This window comes from Schistocerca serialis, chromosome 1 (assembly GCF_023864345.2).
Source record: "Schistocerca serialis cubense isolate TAMUIC-IGC-003099 chromosome 1, iqSchSeri2.2, whole genome shotgun sequence".
NCBI classification, from domain to species: Eukaryota; Metazoa; Arthropoda; class Insecta; order Orthoptera; family Acrididae; genus Schistocerca; species Schistocerca serialis.
Genome location: NC_064638.1, coordinates 833,070,607 through 833,095,500, shown reverse-complemented (window position 1 = coordinate 833,095,500; position 24,894 = coordinate 833,070,607). Strand labels below are relative to the sequence as shown.

Below are 24,894 nucleotides of genomic sequence, written 5' to 3'. Positions count from 1 at the left end.
GTGTCATTTCTATATCCTACCATATTTGGTAACAACACTAAACATGAACAAAAATAATGTACTCTCATTGTTGTTCTAGCTGTCATAGAGAATTGCAACTCCATCATTCATACCCACCAATACTGTCAGTATATGAAGTTACATTCACATCTGAGTATGCCTTCTTGGTGCTTTACTTTTTTGTCAGGTAGTGTATTATTTGTAGTTAGATGATTGAAAAGTGAAATTGATATTATCTTTGCCAAAATTATTGAGAATTCTTGCAAAAGTGAAATTGGAAGGAAAATTAGTGCTATTTATTTATCTCCTTTCTTATACAAAGGTTTAACAGCAGCATCTTTCAACCATTCAAGAAATATTGCACTGATAAATGATTTTTCACAAATAACATAATGTTTTACTAAACTTAGAAGAAAATTCTTTAGTTAACCTTGTTGATGTTTTATCATAATTTCTAGAATTTTTTGATATTAAAGATTTTATGGTTGACATTACTTCTAGTGTAGTAAAGCTCATATTGTTTTACTGAAGTTATTTGTAATGGCTGGTCTGAGACATTCCATGATACCATCTGCTGAACCTGACAACTTCATCTTTCTGTAAAAGGCTCATTAAAATGTTTTGCAAAACTGCACACGTCTGTTACCAATGTATCTTTTACTCTTAATGCTATCTCCTGCTATTCATTTGTGGTTCTATCAGTCTCCTCCTTTGCCTTATCCCGTCTTCTCTTTATTTTGTTATCTGGTGTGACCATTTTTCTCTTAATGCATTTACTTTGGTATCTGTATTACTGTTTCCATTATTGTGCAATAACCTTCAGTATTTTGCAGTATGGTTTTCAGGGATCTATAGCATCAACATCAGATCTGTTTCTGACTGACAGAAACAGTTTCCTTTTTACCTTACAAGATACATTTATTTGTTGAATAATTCATGGATTCTTTGTAGACTTTGCCCTAATTTGGGTTACTTTGGGAAAGAACACCTTTTAAATAAGGTAAGGACTTTATTACCGGTAAGAAATACACTCCTGGAAATTGAAAAAAGAACACATTGACACCGGTGTGTCAGACCCATCATACTTGCTCCGGACACTGCGAGAGGGCTGTACAAGCAATGATCACACGCACGGCACAGCGGACACACCAGGAACCGCAGTGTTGGCCGTCGAATGGCGCTAGCTGCGCAGCATTTGTGCACCGCCGCCGTCAGTGTCAGCCAGTTTGCCGTGGCATACGGAGCTCCATCGCAATCTTTAACACTGGTAGCATGCCGCGACAGCGTGGACGTGAACCGTATGTGCAGTTGACGGACTTTGAGCGAGGGCGTATAGTGGGCATGCGGGAGGCCGGGTGGACGTACCGCCGAATTGCTCAACACGTGGGGCGTGAGGTCTCCACAGTACATCGATGTTGTCGCCAGTGGTCGGCGGAAGGTGCACGTGCCCGTCGACCTGGGACCGGACCGCAGCGACGCACGGATGCACGCCAAGACCGTAGGATCCTACGCAGTGCCGTAGGGGACCGCACCGCCACTTCCCAGCAAATTAGGGACACTGTTGCTCCTGGGGTATCAGCGAGGACCATTCGCAACCGTCTCCATGAAGCTGGGCTACGGTCCCGCACACCGTTAGGCCATCTTCCGCTCACGCCCCAACATCGTGCAGCCCGCCTCCAGTGGTGTCGCGACAGGCGTGAATGGAGGGACAAATGGAGACGTGTCGTCTTCAGCTATGAGAGTCGCTTCTGCCTTGGTGCCAATGATGGTCGTATGCGTGTTTGGCGCCGTGCAGGTGAGCGCCACAATCAGGACTGCATACGACCGAGGCACACAGGGCCAACACCCGGCATCATGGTGTGGGGAGCGATCTCCTACACTGGCCGTACACCACTGGTGATCGTCGAGGGGACACTGAATAGTGCACTGTACATCCAAACCGTCGTCGAACCCATCGTTCTACCATTCCTAGACCGGCAAGGTAACTTGCTGTTCCAACAGGACAATGCATGTCCGCATGTATCCCGTGCCACCCAACGTGCTCTAGAAGGTGTAAGCCAACTACCCTGGCCAGCAAGATCTCCGGATCTGTCCCCCATTGAGCATGTTTGGGACTGGATGAAGCGTTGTCTCACGCGGTCTGCACGTCCAGCACGAACGCTGGTCCAACTGAGGCGCCAGGTGGAAATGGCATGGCAAGCCGTTCCACAGCATCTCTACGATCGTCTCCATGGGAGAATAGCAGCCTGCATTGCTGCGAAAGGTGGATATACACTGTACTAGTGCCGACATTGTGCATGCTCTGTTGCCTGTGTCTATGTGCCTGTGGTTCTGTCAGTGTGATCATGTGATGTATCTGACCCCAGGAATGTGTCAATAAAGTTTCCCCTTCCTGGGACAATGAATTCACGGTGTTCTTATTTCAATTTCCAGGAGTGTATGTTGTATTTTTCTTTCATACTGTGAGCACTGTTCACTTCTTTGAAGAGTTTACAAAAACATTAAATTTTTGTTTTACTGACTATCTTCTTGATTGCTGAACATTTTCAACCAACAACTGTTTGAGCTGATGCAGAAGGCCATTATTATTTTGTTCAGTTTCCTTCTCAAATTGAAGGTTTGTTTCAGTCCTAACCTTTCATAAAACTTTATTTCTTTTTGACCTTCCTATACTAAAAAAGGTGCTGCTGTGACACTTGTAACTGTGGTATGTTTCATTCATGACAGTGCCACCCTCCTCCTCCCAAGTTTTCTATTAGCCCAGCCTGTTTACCCTTTCCTTTCCTGTTGAAGTAAAGGCCATGCCTTGCATAATTTCATCTACTGACATCATCAGCTGAAATTAATATGTAACCCTGCACCCAAAATAAGCAGCCATTATAACTCTTCTAATAGAAGAATTTAAATGAGGCCAATCATGGCAGCTCAGAGCAGATACAAACTAAACATTGGTATGTCTCAATTCTGATGCAATCTTTTCAACTTTGGATTATTTTTCACAGTAAAGTTCCCACTGAACAACATAGGACAAAAGCTTGTCAGTTTTTAGACTTACCTACTTCTAGTGATTTACATGTAAAAGCATATTCAATGGCTTATCTCACCACAATGATCAAATGTCAAAAATATGCTGTCTATTAAGATTACTTTTTTTTTTTTTTGAGTCATCAGTCTTCTGACTGGTTTGATGCGGCCTACCATGAATTCTCCTCCTGTGACAACATCTTCATCTGAGAGTAGCACTTCCAACCTAAGTCCTCTCTCTATTACCATGGAAGTAATTGCCCGATGTCTTAACATACATTGTATCAACCTGTTCATTCTCCTTGTCAGTGTTTTCTAAATATTTCTTTCCTCTCAAATTCTCCAGATAACCTCCTCATTCCTTACCTTATCAGTGCAACTAATTTTCAACCTTCATCTGTAGCACCACATCTCAAATGCTTTGATTCTTTTCTGTTCTGGTTTTCACACAATCTATGTTTCACTACCATATGACGTTATGTTCCAAATGTAAATGGTTCAATGGCTTTAAGCACTATGGGACTTAACAGCTGAGGTCATGTCCCCACCAAATGTACATTCTTATAAATTTCTTCCTCAAATTAAGGCCTATGTTTGATACTAATAGACTTCTCTTGGCCAGGAATGCCCTTTTTGCCGTTGCTAGTCTGCTCTGTCCATCACTGGATATTTTACTGCCTAGGTAGCAGAATTCCTTCATTTGCTTCATGACCAACAATCCTGATTTTTAGGTTTCTGGCTGTTCTCATTTCTGCTAGTTCTCATTACTTTTGTCTTTCTGTGATTAACTCTCAGTCCAGTTCTGTACTCAGTAGACTGTTCATTCCATTCAGCAGTTCATGTAATTCTTCTTCACTTTCACTTAAAATAGCAATGTCATAAGTGAATCATATCATTGATATCCTTTCACCTTGAATTTTAATTCCACTCCTGAACATTTCTTTTATTTCCATCATTGCTTCTTCACTGTAGAGATTGAACAGTAGAGGTGAAAGTCTACATCCCTGTCTTACACTCTTTTTTAATCCGCGCCCTTTGTTCTTGTTCATCCACCTTGTTCATCCACTCTTGTTATTCTCTCTTGGCTCTTGTACATATCTCTCCCTATAGCTTATCCTTATTTTTCTCAGAATTTCAAACATCGTACACCATTTTACACTGCTGAACTCTTTTTCCAGGTCAACAAATCCTATGAATGTGTCTTCATTTTTCTTTAGTCTTACTTCCACTATCAACTGAAATGTCAGAATTGCTTCTTGCTGGCTTTACATTTCCTAAAGCAAAACTGATCATCATATAACACATCCTCAATTTTCTTTTCCATCCTTCTGTATATTATTCTTGTCAGCAACTGAGATACATGAGCTGTTAAGCTGACTGCGTGATAATTCTTGCACTTGTAAGATCTCGCAGTCCTCAGAATTGTGTGGACGATATTTTTCCAAAAGTCTGATGGTGTATTGCCAGACTCATGCATTATACACACCAATGTGAATAGTTGTTTTGTTGCCACTTCCCCCAGTGGTTTTAGAAAATTTGATGGAATGTCATCTATGCCTTCTGCCATATTTGATCTCAAGTTCTCCAAAGCTCTTCTAATTTCCATTTCTAATACTGGATCCCCTATCTATTCTAAATTGACTGCTCATTTCTTCTTCTACCATGTTAGACAAATCTTCCCCCTCATAGAGGCCTCCATGTACTCTTTCCACTTATCTGCTGTCTCCTCTGCATTCAACAGTCGAGTTCCTGTGGCACTCTTAATGTTACCATTCTTGCTTTTAATTTCACTGAGGATTTTTTTGACTTTCCTGTATGCTGAATCAGTTCTTCCAACAATAATTTCTTTTCCAATTTCTCCACATTTTTCATGCAACCATTTCATCTTAGCTTCCTTGCAGTTCCTATTTATTTTATTCCTCAGTGGTTTGTACTTCTGTATCCATGAATTTCCCTGAACGTTTTTGTATTTCCTTCATTCATTGATCAGCAAAAGTATTTCTTCTGTTACCCATGGTTTCTTTGCAGTTACCTTCTTTGTACATATGACTTTCTTTCCAACTTCTGTGATTGCCCTTTTTAGTAATGTCTGTTCCTCTTAAACTATACTGCCTACTGAGTTATTCCTTATTGCTGTATCTATAGCCTTAGAGAACTCCAAGGATACCTCGTCATTCCATAGTACTTCAGTATACCACTTCTTTGAGTATTGATTCTTCTTGGCTAATCTCTTAAACTTCATGCTACTCTTCTCAGTACTACATTGTGATCTGTGTCTATATCTGCTCATGGGTATGCCTTACTAACCAGTATCTTATTTCTGAATCTCTGTCTGATAATGATGTAATCTAACTGAGATCTTCCCATATCACCCAGCGCCCCCCTCCCCCCCTCCCCCCACCCAGCGATACAGATAGCCGTACTGTAGGTGCATCCTAATGGAGGGGTATCTGTTGAGAGGCCAGACAAACGTGTGGTTCCTGAAGAGGGGCAGCAGCCTTTTAAGTAGTGGCAGCGGCTACAGTCTGGATGATTGACTGATCTGACCTTGTAACACTAACCAAAATAGCCTTGTTGTGCTGGTACTGCAAATGGCTGAAAGCAAGGGGAAACTACAGCCGTAATTTTTCCCAAGGGCATGCAGCTTTACTGTATGGTTAAATGATGATGGCATCCTCTTGGGTAAAAAATTCCGGAGGTAAAATAGTCCCCCATTCAGATCTCCAGGCGGGGACTACTCAAGAGTACGTCGTTATCAGGAGAAAGAAAACTGGCATTCTACGGATCAGGGTGTTGAATGTCAGATCCCTTAATCGGGCAGGTAGGTTAGAAAATTTAAAAAGGGAAATGGATAGGTTAAAGTTAGATATAGTGGGAATTAGTGAAGTTCAGTGGCAGGAGGAACAAGACTTTTGGTCAGGTGAATACAGGGTTATAAATACAAAATCAAATAGGGGTACTGCAGGAGTAGGTTTAACAATGAATAAAAAAAGTAGGAATGTGGGTAAGCTACTACAAACAGCATAGTGTACGCATTATTATGGCCAAGATAGACATGAAGCCCATGCCTACTACAGTAGTACAAGTTTATATGCCAACTAGCTCTGCAGATGATGAAGAAATTGATGAAATGTATGATGAGATAAAAGAAATTATTCATGTAATGAAGGGAGACAAAAATTTAATAGTCATGGGTGACTGGAATTCAAGAGTAGGAAAAGGGAGAGAAGGAGACATAGCCCGTGAATATGGATTGGGGGTAATAAATGAAAGAGGAAGCCGTTTGGTAGAATTTTGCACAGAGCATAACTTAATCATAGCTAACACTTGGTTCAAGAATCATAAAAGAAGGTTGTACACATAGAAGAATCCTGGAGATACTAGAAGGTATCAGATAGATTATATAATGATAAGACAGAGATTTAGGAACCAGGTTTTAAATTGTAAGACATTTCCAGGGGCAGATATGGACTCTGACCACAATCTATTGGTTATGAACTGTAGATTAAAACTGAAGAAACTGCAAAAAGGTGGGAATTTAAGAAGATGGGAGCTGGATAAACTGACTAAACTAGAGGTTGTACAGAGTTTCAAAGAGAGCATAAAGGAACAATTGACAGGAATGGGGGAAAGAAATACAGTAGAAGAAGGATGGGCAGCTTTGAGGGATGAAGTAGTGAAGGCAGCAGAGGATCAAGTAGGTAAAAAGATGAGGGCTAGTAGAAATCCTTGGGTAACAGAAGAAATATTGAATTTAATTGATAAAAGGAGAAAATACAAAAATGCAATAAATGAAGCAGGCAAAAAGGAATACAAACGTCTCAAAAATGAGATTGAGAGGAAGTGCAAAATGGCTAAGCAGGGATGGCTAGAGGACAAATGTAAGGATGTAGAGGCTTATCTTACTAGGGGTAAGGAAAATTAAAGAGACCTTTGGAGAAAAAGAGAATCACCTGTATGAATGTCAAGAGCTCAGATGGAAACCCAGTTCTAAGCAAATAAGAAAAAGCAGAAAAGTGGAAGGAGTATATACAGGGTCCATACAAGGGCGATGTACTTGAGGACAATATTATGGAAATGGAAGAGGATGTAGATGAAGATGAAATGGGAGATATGATACTGCAAACTATCAGTTTAATAAGTCACAGCTGCAAAACACTAACACGAATTCTTTACAGACGAATGGTAAAACTGGTAGAAGCCAACCTCGGGGAAGATCAGTTTGGATTCTGCAGAAATATTTGAACACATGAGGCCATACTGACCCTACGACTTATCTTAGAAGATAGATTAAGGAAAGGCTAACCTACATTTCTAGCATTTGTAGACTTAGAGAAAGCTTTTGACAATATTGACTGGAATACTCTCTTTCAAATTCTGAAGGTGGTAGGGGTAAATTACAGGGAGCGAAAGGCTATTTACTATTTGCACAGAAAGCAGATGGCAGTTATAAGAGTCGAGGGGCATGAAAGGGAAGCAGTGGATAGAAAGGGAGTGAGACAGGGTTGTAGACTCTCCCTGATGTTATTCAATCTGTATATTGAGCAAGCAGTAAAGGAAACAAAAGAAAAATTTGGAGTAGGTATTAAAATCCACGGAGAAGAAATAAAAACTTTGAGGTTCACCGACGGCATTGTAATGCTGTCAGAGACAGCAAAGGGCTTGGAAGTGCAGTTGAATGGAATGGACAGTGTCTTGAAAGGATGATATAAGATGAACATCAACACAAGCAAAACGAGGATAATGGAATGTAGTCAAATTAAGTCGGGTGATGCTGAGGGAATTAGATTAGGAAATGAGACACTTAAAGTAGTAAAGGAATTTTGATATTTGGGGAGCAAAATAACTGATGATGGTTGAAGTAGAGAAGATATAAAATGTAGACTGGCAATGGCAAGGAAAGTGTTTCTGAAGAAGAGAAATTTGTTAACATCGAGTATAGATTTAAGTGTCAGGAAGTCGTTTCTGAAAGTATTTGTATGGAGTGTAGCCATGTATGGAAGTGAAACATGGATGATAAATAGTTTGGACAAGAAGAGAATAGAAGCTTTCAAAATGTGGTGCTACAGAAGAATGCTGAAGATTAGATGGGTAGATCATATAACTAATGAGGAGATATTGACTAGAATTGGGGAGAAGAGAAATTTGTGGCACAATTTGACTAGAAGAAGGGATCGGTTGGTAGGACATGTTCTGAGGCATCAAGGGATCACCAATTTAGTATTGGAGGCAGTGTGTAGGGTAAAAATCATAGAGGGAGACCAAGAGATTCAGAAGGATGTAGGTTGCAGTAGGTACTGGGAGATGAAGAAGCTTGCACAGGATAGAGTAGCATGGAGAGCTGCATCCAACCAATCTCAGGACTGAAGGCCACAACAACAACAAACATGAACAGTAATCAGCATGGAGACGTGAACTTTTTTATATTTCCTTCTTTCATTATCAGTCACGTTATGTCTTCTTTTACCTAAGCCTTTCCCACAGTTGTCCACCTGTGTAGCTTATTGGACAGCATTCATTTCTGATTCCTGGTACGCCAGGGATTTTCTCTTCTGTAAGAACTGGAATGGGGTGCATTCAGCATCATGATGCCAGTTGAAGAGATATTTGACTGAGCAGTAGCAGCACCAGATCTGTTAATCCAACAACAATTGGGAAAGCAGTGTGCACACGCTACACCCCTCTGTACCACATTTCAGTGACATCATTTGCTGAAGATGACATAGACTGAGAGTCCCATCTGTGGCTAGAACAGTGGTGTTATTTCCATAGTTAACTTCTAGTATTTATATAGGCCCCATAGCTTCTGTAACTGACTATAATTCATGGACATCAACTTCTCTTCAACTGAAATACTTACTCATCACCACTGTACCTACAGCCTCAGGGAATTCCAAACACCTCACTTAAACATCAGCCAATCATCTCAAAACTGAAATGTGAGTCTGTATCTGCTCCTAAGTATGCCTTAAACGCTAATATCTGCTTTCAAAATCTTTTCTCTCTGTTATTTTATCCAGCTGAAGCTTATTGTGTCTCCAGGTCTTTTTCAGATGTATCTACTCCTCGTGTTATATTTGCTCTTCTGGTGATGCTTGAACAGTGTTTTTGCTATAACTATCTGAAATTTATTGCAGAAGTGAGGAATCTCTCTTCTGTTATTCCTATTAGGAGGGTAATTTTCTCCCATGACTATGTCTTATATTATGTTTCCCGCTATGGTTACCTGTTAGTTTTTCATCTCCCTTTATGTACTGAACCATCCACTCATTGCCCTCATACAACATGCACCCATCACTTCATTTTCTGGCATTGGATTGATGTTGTTTCTGGTGAGAATAACTCAATCACTAAACTGCTCACAGAAACTCACTCTTTGTCCTACATTCCTATTCATAACAAAGCATACTTCTGTTATAGAATTCCCTGCTGCTCTTAATATTACTCTAAATTTGTCTGACTAGATCCTTATTACCTTTCCATTTCACATCACTAACTCCTACCAAATCTGTATACTGTTTTTGCATTTCCCATTCCAGATTTTCTGGTTTTCCTGCTACACTCAGACTTCTGACATCCCACATCCACTAGACAGAATGTTATCCTTATGTTGATTTTCTAACCATTTTCTTATGATTACCTCCACCTAGTAGCCCCCTCCTGGAAAGCCAGTGCCAATGCAGACATAATCATGTCACTTTTTCAGTTACAAACCACATTTCCTGCAGACACACATTATGTGTCTTTCATTCAGTGGTTTCTATTGTCTTGTGCAATGTCTTGCTGTTTTGAATACTCAACAAATGAATCTGGAAGAAGTTTTAATTGTTTAATTTATTTATTTACATGTATTCCATCAATCCATATGGTGGTGTGTTTACCCTGATTGTGGAATGTGTGGTGATGCTGACCAGAGGGGTACAAAGGGCACCAGTATGTTTATAAATTTAACCCTGAATAGTAACACTGATGAGTAAACAATAATAATAATAAATAAAAAAATTAAAAAAATATTCACATGAACCGAAATAAATCATATGAAAGCACATGTCACAGTTACAAAAATGTTTCAATTATGATGCCCTCCAAATAGAGCACTGCCAGGCACTCAAACTCGATGATTCTGCATTGTACTTTGCATTCATTTTTTCAGTGTTAATAGTGATCTTAAAGAAATAAGCAGCAGTTAGTATAATATGTGAAGTAGACATATTATATATTTTTATTCAAGATTTCAGAGCAATTTTTCACTACTTTAACCTTGATTGACTAAAGCACATGTAAACAGAAACATCACCTCACTTTTATATACTGGCATTCATAGACACGTACACACAGAAAAGGTACTTATATGAAGACTTTAATTGTTGAAAGTGGTTCTGCTATTGGTAAAGTTCTTATTTATCGTTGCTAAGCAGGCAAGAAGGTAATATAAGTAAAACAGCAATAGTAAGAAAATAATTGCCGCTCATATCTGCTTACCACAAAGAGGTTTATTGTCCTTGTGTGCTCCAATTTGTAATATATATCCCAAAAGAACTCTTTAAAGGCATACCATGGAGGAAAATCTGTCTCATCTGTTAATGTGAGGCTCAGATTTAATGGCACACTAAACGTCAATTCTCCTGCATTTGCGAGAAGGAATGCATCAGTTATTAACTTGGCATGTGTTATTTCAGATAGCCTCTGCGAAGACTTATTGGCATGTAGATTTTGCGTGATGAGTCCCCAATTGGTTGGATCATAATTTACAACAAACAGACCTGTAAATTGATAAAACAAAATAAAATAAAATGGTGATTCATTTCAAATGTCTATCTTTCTAAATTATTTATTATGGGGCTGAATAGAGATACGAAAAAGTGACAACAGTTGCAAGTGATAGAAACTGTGATTAATAGCTATGTATTGCAGAATATTTGGAATAGTAAGAGTTTATTGTTGTGTGCCTCTCTATAGTGTGAGGTTAGCTATTATGAATGCAGTGGTGATTTGTAGAGTTTTTTTCTAGGAGGTAAACTGGAAGATGGTCTACAAAATCCCAAATAACTAACATAAAATGACTAAGAATGAATAACAAAATAATTCTTTGACCAGGCCATAGGTGTACTGCTGGTTCATAGTGTCCAAAGGGCACAATATTTTGGCGATGAGACGTGTCACCACTGACAGGTGCACTGTTGAAATGAGCTCTGTAGTGTGCATGACCAACTTATATCCCCTCTCACAGTGAGCCATTTCCTCAGTGGTCTGTGCCCACTTTCTTGAGTCAGCGGTCATAGAGACACTAGTGTTGGTATGTGCTCTGTTTGCTTGGTTGCCATATCATTTTGTTTGCTGAGAGTCTTGTTAATTAAACTCAGTACTGGTTCCTAAACCTTGCTAAGATTATAGCAGCAATCTCAGTTGATGAGATTGCTCCTTGTGTAAATTTCCATGGCCTCTCTAGTGATGCTGTCCCAGTATTTGGAAGTGTGTGCCAAAATACTGGTACGTTCATACACCATCACATGATTCTCAGACAAACAGTGCTCTGTGACTGTTGACTTGGGATACATTAGGTGAGTCTTCCTCTGATGTTGCTGGCAATGATCTTTGATAGTACACACTGTCTGTCAGGTATACGTCTTTCCACACTGACACATAATCTGGTATACACTGGTCTTTCATACACCATGATCATCTTTGACACTTCTTAATAATGTCTGTGTTTTATTTGGTGGGTAAAAGATTGTTTTTACTTGGTGCTTCTTGAGTACGCATCCAGTTTTTTATGATAGTGTGCCAGTGTATACATACAGGCAGTGGCTGCCTCTTCCTCCATGACTTCTTCCATTTCCACAGGTTTTACTGTTGTGGTGGGGTGGAGACCATGCCTAACCTGGCATTCTGGATACCCTTTTTCTTGGAATACAGTTCTGAGGCTTTCCAGCTCCTGAGGCAGACTTTCTGTGTCTGAGATGACATGTGCCCTGTATTCTACTGTTTTTAGTACCCCATTCCTCTGTGAAAGGTGGTGGCAGTTGTCCACATGCAAATAAAGTTCAGTGTGTGTTTTCTTCTGATACACACCAGTGCCTAGGCTACCATCAGCTCTCCTCTTGAGCATGATATCCATGAATGACAATCTTCCTTCTGCTTTGGTCTCCGTAGCAAATTTGATGTTAGGCTGTAGGAGCTCAAATGTGTAAGGAAGTCATGGAGTTTGTCCCTTCCATGGGGCCAGATGAAGGAGGCGTCATCCACATAATGAAAAAAACATGTGGATTTCCATTTGGATGATGCCAGAGCTTCCTTGTCAAAATACTCCACATAAAAATTCATAATCACAGGCATGATTTGTATTTTCCATTGTACAGATAATACATGGAGGTCAGGACAAGCCTGAAAAGGTTGGTGGCCTTCTCATCAAATTTCTGAACAATAAGTTCTAGTGATTTTTGTAGGGGGGTGGGGTGGGGGGGGGGGGGGCACACTGTTGGATACCGAAATGATGTCAGAACTTGCCAGGATATCTGAGTCTTTTATCCTGAAGCTACTGATGCATTTTATAAAATCCACAGAATTACTCATGTGACTAGGGCACTTACCCATATAAGAGCTTAGCATTCCCATTACGTATTTTGCCAGCAAACAAGTAGGTGTAATGATGTTGCTGGCAATGTGGTGCAATGGCACCCCATCTTTCTGGATTTCAGGGAGTCCATAAAATTTTGGCTATACAGGTCCTTGTAACAGTTTCTTGGTGACCCCCTCTGGTAAATCCACATCCCTGAGAAGAGCCATCACCTTTTCTTTGCCTTCTTAGTGAGGTCAACATTGATCTTCCTATAGGAGTCATCATTTAGTAGGCCCTGCATCTTCTCAATGTAGTTCTTGTGGGAAAGACCAACAATAGCATTGCCTTTATCAGCAGGTCCTTGTAACAGTTTCTTGGTGACCCCCTCTGGTAAATCTACATCCCTGAGAAGAGCCATCACCTTTTCTTCGCCTTCTTAGTGAGGTCAACATTGATCTTCCTATAGGAGTCATCATCTAGTAGGCCCTGCATCTTCTCAATGTAGTTCTTGTGGGAAAGAACAACAGTAGCATTGCCTTTATCAGCAGGTAAGACAACAATTTCAGGACACACTCTCAGATCCCAAACAGCTACCCTCTCTCTGATGGTAACATCTGTCTTTGTAGGTTTAATTATAATCAGAGCACAGCAGATTCACAATGTACTTCTTCAGCTGCTTCAGGTGGTAGTTGCACCACAACATGTTCAACTGCACTGAAGATGTCCATGACTGGTGTGAACTTAGGGTTGGGGCAAAGTTATGTACCTTATCTAGGACTGAAACCACATTGTCACTCAGCTCCATGTCAGTCAGATTGATGACCATTTTGCATGGAATCTACTTTGTCTCAGAGGTGAGAGAATTTTGATATTTGATGTTCTATGACCTTCCTAGACATGGAATCAACTGCCACTTAGGTAACACCATCCATACAGTCCCAGATCAAGGAATTAAAGTGATTAGGAATTAATGTGACTAGTTCTTGGGAGTTATACTCAAGGCTTTAGCAGGTGAACTGCACCCTCTCATGTATCAAGGAAAGGCTGGCCCACTTCTTAACATTCCTAGCTGCTGCAGAATTGATGTGATGCATGACCTTAGCAAAGTTTGGCACAACAAGTTGGGCACAACACTCTTCAGAAATTCAAGAGCACTCAGCAAACGGCATCTTCAGTGGTGCAGTTTGTTGAATTTCTTCATGCTGTGATTCATTTCCTCCTCGTACAGGTATATGATGTGATTCTGCAGTTTCTCCTGGTACATTTGTTAATAGAACAATCCACACATGTACTGCTGGTTCATAGTTATTTTGGTGATCAAACATGCCACCACCAGCAGGTGCACTGATGAACTGAGCTCCTGAGAGTGCATGAACAACTTATATCCTCACCCAAACCTGTGAACCATTCCCTCTGCTATCTGTGGCTGTGGTCATGCATCAGCAGTCATGCAGATGTTAACATCAGTGTCTAGTAGCAGTGAGCTGAGTGCTTTGACCACTCTGGTCACCAGATCATATTGTTTGCTGAGTGTCTTCTTAATTAAACTCAGTGCTGATTCCCAAGCCTTGCTAAGATTATAGCCATGATCTCAGATAATGAAATTGTCCCTGCTGCAAGTTTCTATGTCCTCTCCAAGTATGTGGAAGTTGAGCTGAGATCCTGGTACGTTCATACTCCACAACATGATTCTCAGACAAACAGTGCTCTGTAACCACTGACTTGTTGCAATACATTAGTTGAGTGTAACTCTGGTGTTCTCGGCAGTGATTTTCAACAGTGTGCACTATCTGTCCAATATATGTCTTCCACAATGACACAGAAGCTAGTATTCACCAACTTTCCACAAACTGAGATCATCTCTGATGCTTCCCAATAATGCTCATGTTTTACTGGGTGGGTAAAGAAAGTTTTTACTATGTGCTTCTTCAATATGTGTCCCATTTTCCCCAACAGTGCACCAGTGTATGGTATAAAGGCAGTGGCTCAAACACAGAGAGACTGTCCCATGAGCTGGAACACCTCAGTAGTGTATTCCAAAAAACAGGGATTCCGGATGGCAGATTAGGTGCGCTCTCCACCCCACCACAATAATACAACCTGTGGAGATGGAAGAAGTCACAGAGGAATAGGTTGCCACTGACAATAGATTATTGAGCGACATTCACAAATACTAGTATGGTATGATCATGCATTAATGATGAGTGATGATGGTTCGCAGAAGAACTTATGACATATGATTAGAGTACTGTACACTACCACATTTTCAGGTGACGCTACCCTGCCATAGGACCAACAGAACATGATAATAAATGAATGATTGGAGCAAACCTTGCATAAAATAGATGAACATTATATGAAGAAGGACTGAACAAGAAAAGGAAAGTACTACTGCAAAACCGAAGAGGAAGAAAAATATAAACTATACAATTCATAATTTATCCTAATTTGAAACTAAAAAACTGGTTGCAGAGTCATGTTTGCAAACAAGAAATATTAGTTTCAAAGAATTTATTCACTTACAAAAGAAATAGTATGTGAAACACTTTACAATAACACATGGGAGCATACACATAAAACAAAATAAGTAAAAGACCCTCCATCACCAGTGATCAATAAATGGCAAAGAAAACATAAGAACAGTGATACAGAGATGCTCAAATGTGATTTTTACTTACGCTTATAATATCACCATACACAGTTAACTGAAAAATTATATATTTTGATGGCTCTTTAAAATACTGAGTGTACTGATTGCATTATGACTATTGCACCATTCAAATATCTAAACTTTGGTTTACTGTTATAAGTTTCCTGTGTTCCACCTGTTATTAAAATACTAATTGTAATGATAATTTGTCCATTTAATGCTTTGTTGACTGTAATCTTACACTATTCATGTATTTCAAATCAATAAAACCTTATTTTTTAAATAATTAAACAGGTAAGTATTTTTGTATTGGCATATTGCTTTTTGCTTTATATTCATGACCATAATTGACAACTGCTACTGGAGAAAGTTAAATAAGATTAAATTTCTTGGAATGGTTTAAATGTAGATAGAAAATAGTGAATACTTGATTAATTTGTTTACAATTGTGAAATGTTTCTTGAAATGTGTTGATAAATTAAATTCAGAAGCCCCTAATCCTCAATTATTTCTGTATAACTCTGTTCTTCTTTGAATCATTAGTCTTCTGACTCAGTTAACTCTCAACCCAAATTCTGTACTCATTAGACTCTTCATTTCGTTCAACAGATCTTGTAATTTTTATTCACCTTAATTTAGGATAGCAATGTCATCTCACCTTGGATCCCACTCCTGAAGTTTTCTTCTGTTTCTGTCATTGCTTCTTCAATGCATAGAGTAACAGAAGGTGTGAAAGACTGTATCCCTGTCTTATAGCAGTTTTAACATGAGTACTTCATTCGTGGTCTTCCAGTCTTATTGTTATCTCTTGATTCTTCCAAGCATTGCATATTACGTCTTTCCCTGTAGCTTACTCCATTTTTCTCAACTTCCTCAGTTGTGAACATCATGCACCATTTTGCATTGTTGAACACTTTTTTCAGGTCAACAAATCCTATGAACATGCCTTGATTTTTCTTCAGTCTCACTTCCATTGCAAGCACAACTGGCACCTTTATGTTTCCTAAAGCCAAACTGATCATTATATAATGGCTCCTCAGTTTTTTTTTCCATTCTTCTGTTTATTATTCTTGTAAGTGACTTGGATGCAAGTTTTAGCTGTTAATCAGTTGAAACAATTGTCCTTGCCCTTACCTGCTCTTGTTATATTTGGAACAGTGTGGGTGAAAATTTTCTGAAAGTCTGATGGTATGCTGCCAGTCTCATACATTCTATACACTAACTTGAATAGATATTTGATTGTCACTTCCCCCAACTATCTTATAAATTCTGATGGAATATTTTCTATCCCTTCTTCCTTATTTGATCACAACTCTTCCTGGGCTCTTTTAAACTCTGAATCTAAATCTTTCATAACAATTCCGACTTCTTTCACATCATCAGACAATTGTCCCCCCCCCCCCCCCCCCTCCCACAGTCAGTGTTCTCCTTCTACTGATCTGCTCTCTCCTCTGCATGTAACAGTGGAATTCTCACTGTACTCTTAATGGTACCAACATTGCTTTTAATTTTATGGAAGGTTGTTTTGACTTTCCTGCATACTAAAGTCGATTGTTCCAATTATCATTTCTTTTTCAGTTTCTTCACATTGTTCCTGCAGCCAGTTTTCCTTGGCTTGCCTGCACTTAATATTTATGTATTTCCTACGTGATTTATGTTGCTATAGTCCTATGTTTCCCTGAAGATTTTTGTACTTCCTCCTTTCATCCACCAGTTGAAATAATTCTCCTGTTACCTAAGGTTTCTTCACAGTTACATTCCTTGTACCTATGTTTGTCTGTCTAAAATGCATGACTGCTCTTTTTAGAGCTGTCCTCCCCTCTTCAATTCAACTGCCTACTGTGATATTCCTTACAATTGTCTTTAGTGAACTTCAAATGTGTCTTTATCATAACTCAGTACTTCAGCACCCTATTTCCTTCCACATTCATTTCTCCAGATAATTCTAAAACTTCAGTCTACTCTGCATCATTACCAAATTGTAGTCTGAACGTATGTCTGCTCCTGGATGTACACTCTATTATCTGTCAGAATCTCTGTCTGCTCATGATGTTACCCAGCTGATCATGCTGTTTATTATTCTTGTAAGTGCTTGGATGCAAGTTTTAACTGTTAATCTGTTGAAACAATAGTCCTTGCCCTTGCCTGCTCTTGTTATCTTTGGAATTGTGTGGATGATAATTTTCTGAAAGTCTGATGGTATGCTGCCAGTCTCATACATTCTATGCACTAACTTGAATAGATATTTGGTTGTCACTTCCCCCAACTATCTTAGAAATTCTTGAACAGAGTATTCACTATTACTAGCTGAAATTTATTGCAGAAATAATTTGGTCTTTTTCCTCTCACATTCCTAATACTAAGACTATATTTTCCAAAAAAATTTTCTTCTGCTCCTTCCCTTATGAATGTATTCCAATGCACCATCTCGCTTTACATACCATATTACCTGTTCAATATCCTCATATATTTTCTCTATGTCTTCATCTTCTGTTTTTGATAGTGGCACATTTAGCTTCTGGATAGTGTTTTACTGATTGTATGAAAACCTGTTTGCATTGTGATATATTGTGAAATTTCGAACTTTCATGAGTACTGAGACAAATTAGTACTGGTAATTTTTAAGAGCAGTAGGCCTGTCCTCATTCAAAACAATCATTCTCTAATATCATTGTACAATTATGTGAGAAACAGATTAGTTTCAAAATTTTCAGATGCTTTCAAAACTATATTTTTGTAAGTAACTGGTATGAGTGCTTGGATACACAATTTATTTTGTAGCAAATCAGCATTTGTGGTTCACAATTAAGCCAAAGAATACATCACCCCTGAGTTTCATTGTATATCAAAGCAAATTAGTGTGCATTTTTGAGAATTTTCAGAAGCTATCATTGTCCTTTGCATAATCCTTGTGGTGAATTGGCATTTGTGGTTTACTTACTATAGCAGATACACACTGAAGAGCCAAAGAAACTGGTACACTTGCCTAATATCATGTAGAGCCACTGCAAGCAAGTAGAAATGCCGCAACATGACACAGCATGGATTTAACTAATGTCTCAAGTAGTGCTGGAGGGAATTGACACCATGCATCCTGCAGGGCTGTCCATAAATCTGTAAGAGTACAAGGGGGTGGAGATCTCTTCTGAACAGAACGCAGCAAGTCATCCCAGATATGGTCAATAATGTTCTTGTCTGGGGAGTCTAGTGCCCAGTGGAAGTGTTTAAACCCAGAAGAGTATTTCTGGAGCCACTCTGTACCAATTCTGAATGTGTGGCATATTGCGTTGCCATGCTGGAATAGCCCACGACTGCCAGAATGCACAATGGTCATAAGTGATCAGACAGGGTGCTTATGTACATCTCACACATCAGTGTCGTATCTAGACATATCATGAGTCCCATATCACTCCAACTGCACTTGCCTCACACCATTACAGGGCCTCCAACAGCTTGAACAGTCTCCTGCTGGCATGTAGGGTCCATGGATTCACGAAGTTGTCCCCATATATGTCCATCCACTTGATACAATTTGAAATGAGATTTGTCCGACCAGGCAACATGTTTCCAGTCATCAACACTCCAAAGTCAGTATTGACAGGCCCAGGAGAGGTATAAAGCTTCATGTCATGCAGTCATCAAGGGTACATGAGTGGGCCTTCAATTCTGAAAGCCCATATTGATGGTATTTTGTTGAATAGTTCACATGCTGACACTTGTTGGTGGCCCATCACTGATAACTGCTGCAGTTTGTGGAAGGGTTGCACTTCTGTCACTTTGAAAGATTCTGTTCAGTTGTTATTGGTCCCATTCTTGCAGGATCTTTTTCTGGCTGCAGCAATGTCAGAGATTTGATGTTTTACCGGATTCCTAGTATTCACAGTATACTCATGAAATGGTCATACAGGAAAATCCCCACTTCATCACTACCTCAGAGGTGCTGTGTGCCATTGCTCATGTGCTGACTATAAGACCACATCCAAACTCACTTAAATGTTTATAACCTGCCATTGTAGCAGCAGTAACCCATATAACAACTGCACCAGACACTTGTCTTATACAAGCAATGCCACCAGCAGAGCTGTATTCTGCCTCTTTACGTATTTACATATTTGAATATGCATGCCTATATCAGTTTCCTTCTGCACTTCAGTGTAATATCTGCTTTTATCAATTAACTCTGTTTTTGATTTTGCTAACAACTATAACTAATATCTCAATGTTTTAGGAAACCAGTAACTTTTACCACAGATTTTGTGTTGCCTTAATAGAAATCTCATTTTGTGTATCTGCTTCAATTCTTATAGGGAATTAGCAATTTTTAGCTCAACAGATTAAAATATAATCAGTGGCCTTAAATTAAAGTAATTTGTTTGCTGCCTTGTAATACACTGCACCAGCCAAAATTCAGCCCCACTGTGAATGCTGCTCTCAAATACAGGATGAATTGGTTGATGTTCATAAGCAGCTGGAAATTCCCTGACTTCTGTCAAATGATTGGCATCTGCTGCAAATCAGTATGTTGGAAGAGCTCCCAGGAGTTGTGTACCTGTGATACCCATACCAGAGGTACTGGCATCTCAAGTACTATCTTCTCCTGTGGATCCCGTCTCCTCTGCAGAAAGTACAGGATCTGTCATTACCTTTACACTTGACTGTGAGTGGCATGTCAGTGGAAGATCTAGAAAACATGTACAGGGTGGATGGGGGCCAGGGAGGACTCAGAATGTTGTACTGATCCCCCTAATCAACAACTTTGAGGAGCTGTCTTTCACTGAAACTGAAACTGAGCCAGTGGGATTCAATTCAATTGTTTTGGGGAAACCTGTTCTGTCCATTGTCAAGAGGAGGCAAACACAAAATGGTAGGGAACCATTAATTGTCAACAGTTCAGACATATTGCAAATGATGATACCCCTTATGGAAATGGCAGCAAGGGACAGAAGAGGACACCAAGTGCATTCATTCTGAATGCCTGTTAAAGAGACTGTTCTGCTAGCCATTGAGGAAACGAACTGCAGATCGTGGTGCACGTTTGAACATCTGGGCTCTGACGTCATTCTTGGGTCACTCCAGTGACTGGCAGAGAAAACCATCCTTGCATGTGGAGTTTCCAGAAGCTCACAATTTGCAGCATTGTTCCCAGAAATGATCATGGCCCTTTGGCTCTGAGCTGAGTGGAGGGACTGAACCAGAGACTTTGAAAGTTCTGTGACAAGCTAGTCTGTGACTTTCTTGACTTGTGCCACAGGGTTGGGAACTATAGGGTCCCGTGAAATAGATCAGGTGTGCACTACACATCTGAGGTAGCTGACTGTGTGTGGAGTGCATGTAAAGGTCTTTTAGATTAGGGAAACTCTTCATCCAGTGCAGATAATGATCACTGTAGGAAACCCAGAAGTATCAGTGTAAGATCAGAAGTAATGCCTCTCACAGGTGAGAGTATTAAAATCCTAATGGTAAACTGCCGAAGCATTCGCAACAAGGTGCCAGAGTTTGAAGTACTCATGAAAAGCAGTGAAGCTCACATAATACTAGGTATAGAAAGCTGGTTGAAACGTGAAATTGAGAGCAGTGAGGCTTTTGAGGAAAATTTAAGTGTATATCAAAAGGATGTGATTACCAAATGGGTAATGTAAGGGTGTATTAGCATCCTATATCAATGAATCACTGTTGGAATCAGCCATTTCATACAAATACCTGAGTGTAACACTTTATACCTGAGTGTAACACTTTGTAGCGATATGAAATGGAATGATCACAGAGGTTCAGTCAGGGATAAAGCAGGTGGCAGACTTCAGTTTATTGGTAGAATAGTGGGGAAGAGCAATCAGTCTACAAAGGAGATTGCTTACAAATCACTCAAGCAACCAGTTCTAGAATATTGCTCAAGTGTGTGGGACCTATACCACATAGGACTAATAGGGGATATTGAACATATACAGAGAATAGCAGCACAAATGGTCACAGGTTTGTTTAATCTGTGCGAGAGTGTCACAGGGATACTGAAGGAACTGAACTGGAAGACTCTTGAAGATACATGTAAACTATCCTGAGAAAGTCAATTAATCAACTTCCAAGTACTGGTTTTAAATGTTTACTCAAGGAACATACTACAGCCCCCTACGTATTGTTCACACAGGGATCATGAGGATAAGATTAGAATAATTACTGCATGCACAGAGGCATTCAAACAACCATTCTTCTAGCGCTCCATACGTGAATGGAACAGGAAGAAACCCTTGTAACTGGTACAATGGGATGTACCCTCTGCCATACACCTCACTGTGATTTACAGAGTCTAGATGTAGGTATAGGTGTAGAAATATTGTTGTAGGCATTGTTTTGCTGTTGCATCTGATGAGAACACCCTATCTCTGAAATGTTCACAGTAACTTAATCTATGCTCTACCTACCTATTCATTATGAGTCCTAATGCCATTATACTATTTTCTACTGCAGTTGATAGTACCCTATATTTGTATGATTAGAAATCTTTACCATCTTTCCATTTCACTTTACTGATCCTGACTATATCTTGACTCTGCATTTGCAGTTCACTGTTCCAATTTTCTAGCTTTCCTACCACATTCAAACTTATGACACGCCATACTCTAGCTAGCAGAATGTTTACCTTCATTTGACTATGCCATCTTTTTCTCATGATCACTTTCCCCTTGGCACTCCCTTCCTTAAGATCTGAATGGGAGACTAAACCAGAGTCTTTTGCTAATGGAGAGATCAGCATGACACTTTTTCAATTGCGGGCCCCATGTCCTGTTGATACACTTTATGTGTCTTTAATGCAGTGGTTCCCATTGCCTTCTGCATTCCCAAACTCTTGATTGTTGCTGATTTTCCTATCTTTTAGTGAAAGTTTCCATGCCAAGTATGACAGAGTACCCTGAATGCCCATCCACTCCTCCACCATCTTTGACAAGGCTGTTGGCAGAATGTGGGTGACTTTTTATCTTTTTATGCTGGAAGTCTTTGGTCATCATTTGATTTTCTTCAAAATTTATGCAGTGACTAGGTTCAAACCCAGTACGGACATTTTAATTACTAGTCAAAGATATGACCCATAGACCACAGGTCCCACTGTGGAACTACAACAAATAGTCACAGCATATCACAAATACAAATTACTAGCTGTTGCCCATGACTGTGCTCACATATCAATAGTTTTGTTATGATGATTGTTAGTGAATAAGTAAGCTACTGTACTGAGCATAGGTCACAAGGTTCATCTTCCCTGCCCAACTGCCCAACCTCACAATGCAGTGCATGCACAGGGTTGCTGCAGAGTGGGGTGTGCAGAGGGGCACGAGCAGAAGCACACTATATAAATAACACTACTGGAGTAGCTACAAATTATATAATGTGTATGTTGCACAGCAGATTAGTAATTTTTAATGTGATTTATATTTGCTGATGTAAAAAAACAGAGTTCCATTCTCTGCTTTATTCTCTTAGAGAACAATATGGAATATACATGTTGAGGATTGTATAAGCATTACACTGAATTGTTTATGTAGAACATATCAACCAATAAAAGGCTTTTCGCAAATATGGCAAAGCACAAAAGTCAAAGAATAAATAGCTTTTTCAGAGAGTATACATTTTATCCTAATACACATAATATTATTCAAATCAATAAATATCTTGTACTAATGACAACATTATGAAAGGATAGATTGCTACTCATCATGTAGTCTAGATGTTGGGTTGCAGGCAGGCACAACAAAAAGACTATTAAACACATAAGCTTTCAGCCAGAAGGCTTCCTCTGAAATAGGCAACATACGCACAAATATTCATGCAAATAAATGCAGCTCACACACACACAACCACTGTCTCTGGTTGCTGTGGCCAGACCAGCTCTGGCAACCACAGACAGTGGTCATGTGTGTGTGGGCTGCATTTGCATGAATGCATGTGTGTATGCTGTCTGATTTGCAAGGTGGCCTTCTGGCCAAAAGCTTACATGTTTAGTAGTCTTTTTGTTGTGCCTGTCTGCTATATGGTGAGTAGTAATCTATCTTTTTCATAACATTGTCATTATTTCATCTTTGATTTTCCCTTGTTTAATATCTTGTAATACACACATTCTAAAGTAGCACGTGTCCTTACTCTGGGTTCAAGATCACACTAAATATAATTAAAAGTTATTCCACAGTTTATCCTGAAAATGTAACCAACAGAGTTACTTTCACACTTACTACATTACTGTGGATTTCTGCACATTAAATCATGTGCCCACTCAGAGAATCGTATATCTCTCCCTAAAGAATTATTGTTGTTTATCTTTGCAAAGACATCAGAAATTTAATTAGAATAATCATGTTAACTGGTACATTTATTATACTGACCTATGATATCAGGATTGATAAGAATAGAAACGTCAGAGGGTGGCATGTTGTCTAAGTTAATTGTTCGCTCTTCCTTCATCCATCCCACCACATTCCAGAATCTCTCCTGTGGTTGATCACTTTGTACAAGCACTAGTGGTATATACCATTGGAGATCCTGTTCTCTTTCAGATAATCTGTCTGACTTATTTAGAATAAAAGCTTTCTGTAAAAATAAGCAATCTACTTGTCTTGATAATGTAATTACCACTACTCAGCAAAATCAGCACCATATTATTCACTATAAGTACAAAAACTAGATTATTAAGGTATATGGTTAAAATTAAAAAGTAAAATATCTGTATTTGACTGCAATGTCATTCAGTATATTACACTTCAAAATTATGAGAACATTGGAAATTACAGGACACGAAGGTGTCACAATGGAAGGTGCATTTATTTATTTATCCTGGAGATGATATTTATGACATAGGATGTATGTTAGTGCAAATGCTGAAAAACATGTATCCTCCATTACAATAGTTTTTACATATACATGGACTGTGAAGGACAGACTATGCAATTAAACATAAGAATTAATTGTAAATTGACTATAGTTAAATTAAAGATTGTGGTACTGTAAGACAATCCTTACTTGAAAGTTTGGGGACATAGCAGTGCCATTACCAGACAGTCCTTCAAAACTGAATGGCTTTTTCTTGTCTTACGGCAAAACAAAGGACTGCATACTGACATACTGTGATTAATCCTTCAAGTAAAGAGTTGGATGGTCCCACAATGGCAGTGTTGTAGGAAATTTAAATTTTGTTCCCACACCAAGGAGACTTCCTGGTACAGAATTTATCTTCTCTGTAGAACAAGCATCATGCAGCCTCCATCAGCACCAAACAGAAGAAATTAGGCAAGAAGTGTCCTACATGTTGCATCAAGCTTGGCTACCATGTGATAACACCTCTTCTGCAGAGAGAGCAGCTACTTTTTTCCTTCATAATGATAATGAAGAGATAGTTTTACCCACTGACAAGGGAAATGGCATAGTTAACATATTTTGACACAGGATGATTACATCCCTGAAATAGGTTTACTACTCAATGAACCAGCTTACAGAAGATTGTGTAGTGGCCCCAAAGAAGGGTTAAATGCGAGTAACATAAAGAAGGGATACCCTCATAACCAGTACTTGGTAACTGGGTGCAGCCACTTACTACCTAGTGAGGTACTTTTGGGTGGATTTTATTTGATGGCTGAAGTCTTTGAGGCTGGAACCTACTGATTTACTTGTAAGTTTTAAC

The 24,894-nt window shown here is 39.3% G+C and overlaps 1 protein-coding gene across 2 annotated transcripts in view; it reads right to left on the bottom strand.

Moving 5' to 3' along the window:
* Window positions 1-24,894, bottom strand: part of LOC126484832 (aminopeptidase Ey-like) — a 243,462-nt gene that overhangs the window by 57,876 nt on the left and 160,692 nt on the right. For both annotated transcript variants that reach the window (XM_050108430.1, XM_050108438.1), the window contains exons 12-13: window positions 23,603-23,807; window positions 10,507-10,787 (exon numbers count right to left, since the gene is read on the bottom strand). In XM_050108430.1, coding sequence (XP_049964387.1) covers window positions 10,507-10,787; window positions 23,603-23,807 — 486 coding nt within the window. The remainder of the gene's footprint in view (window positions 1-10,506; window positions 10,788-23,602; window positions 23,808-24,894) is intronic.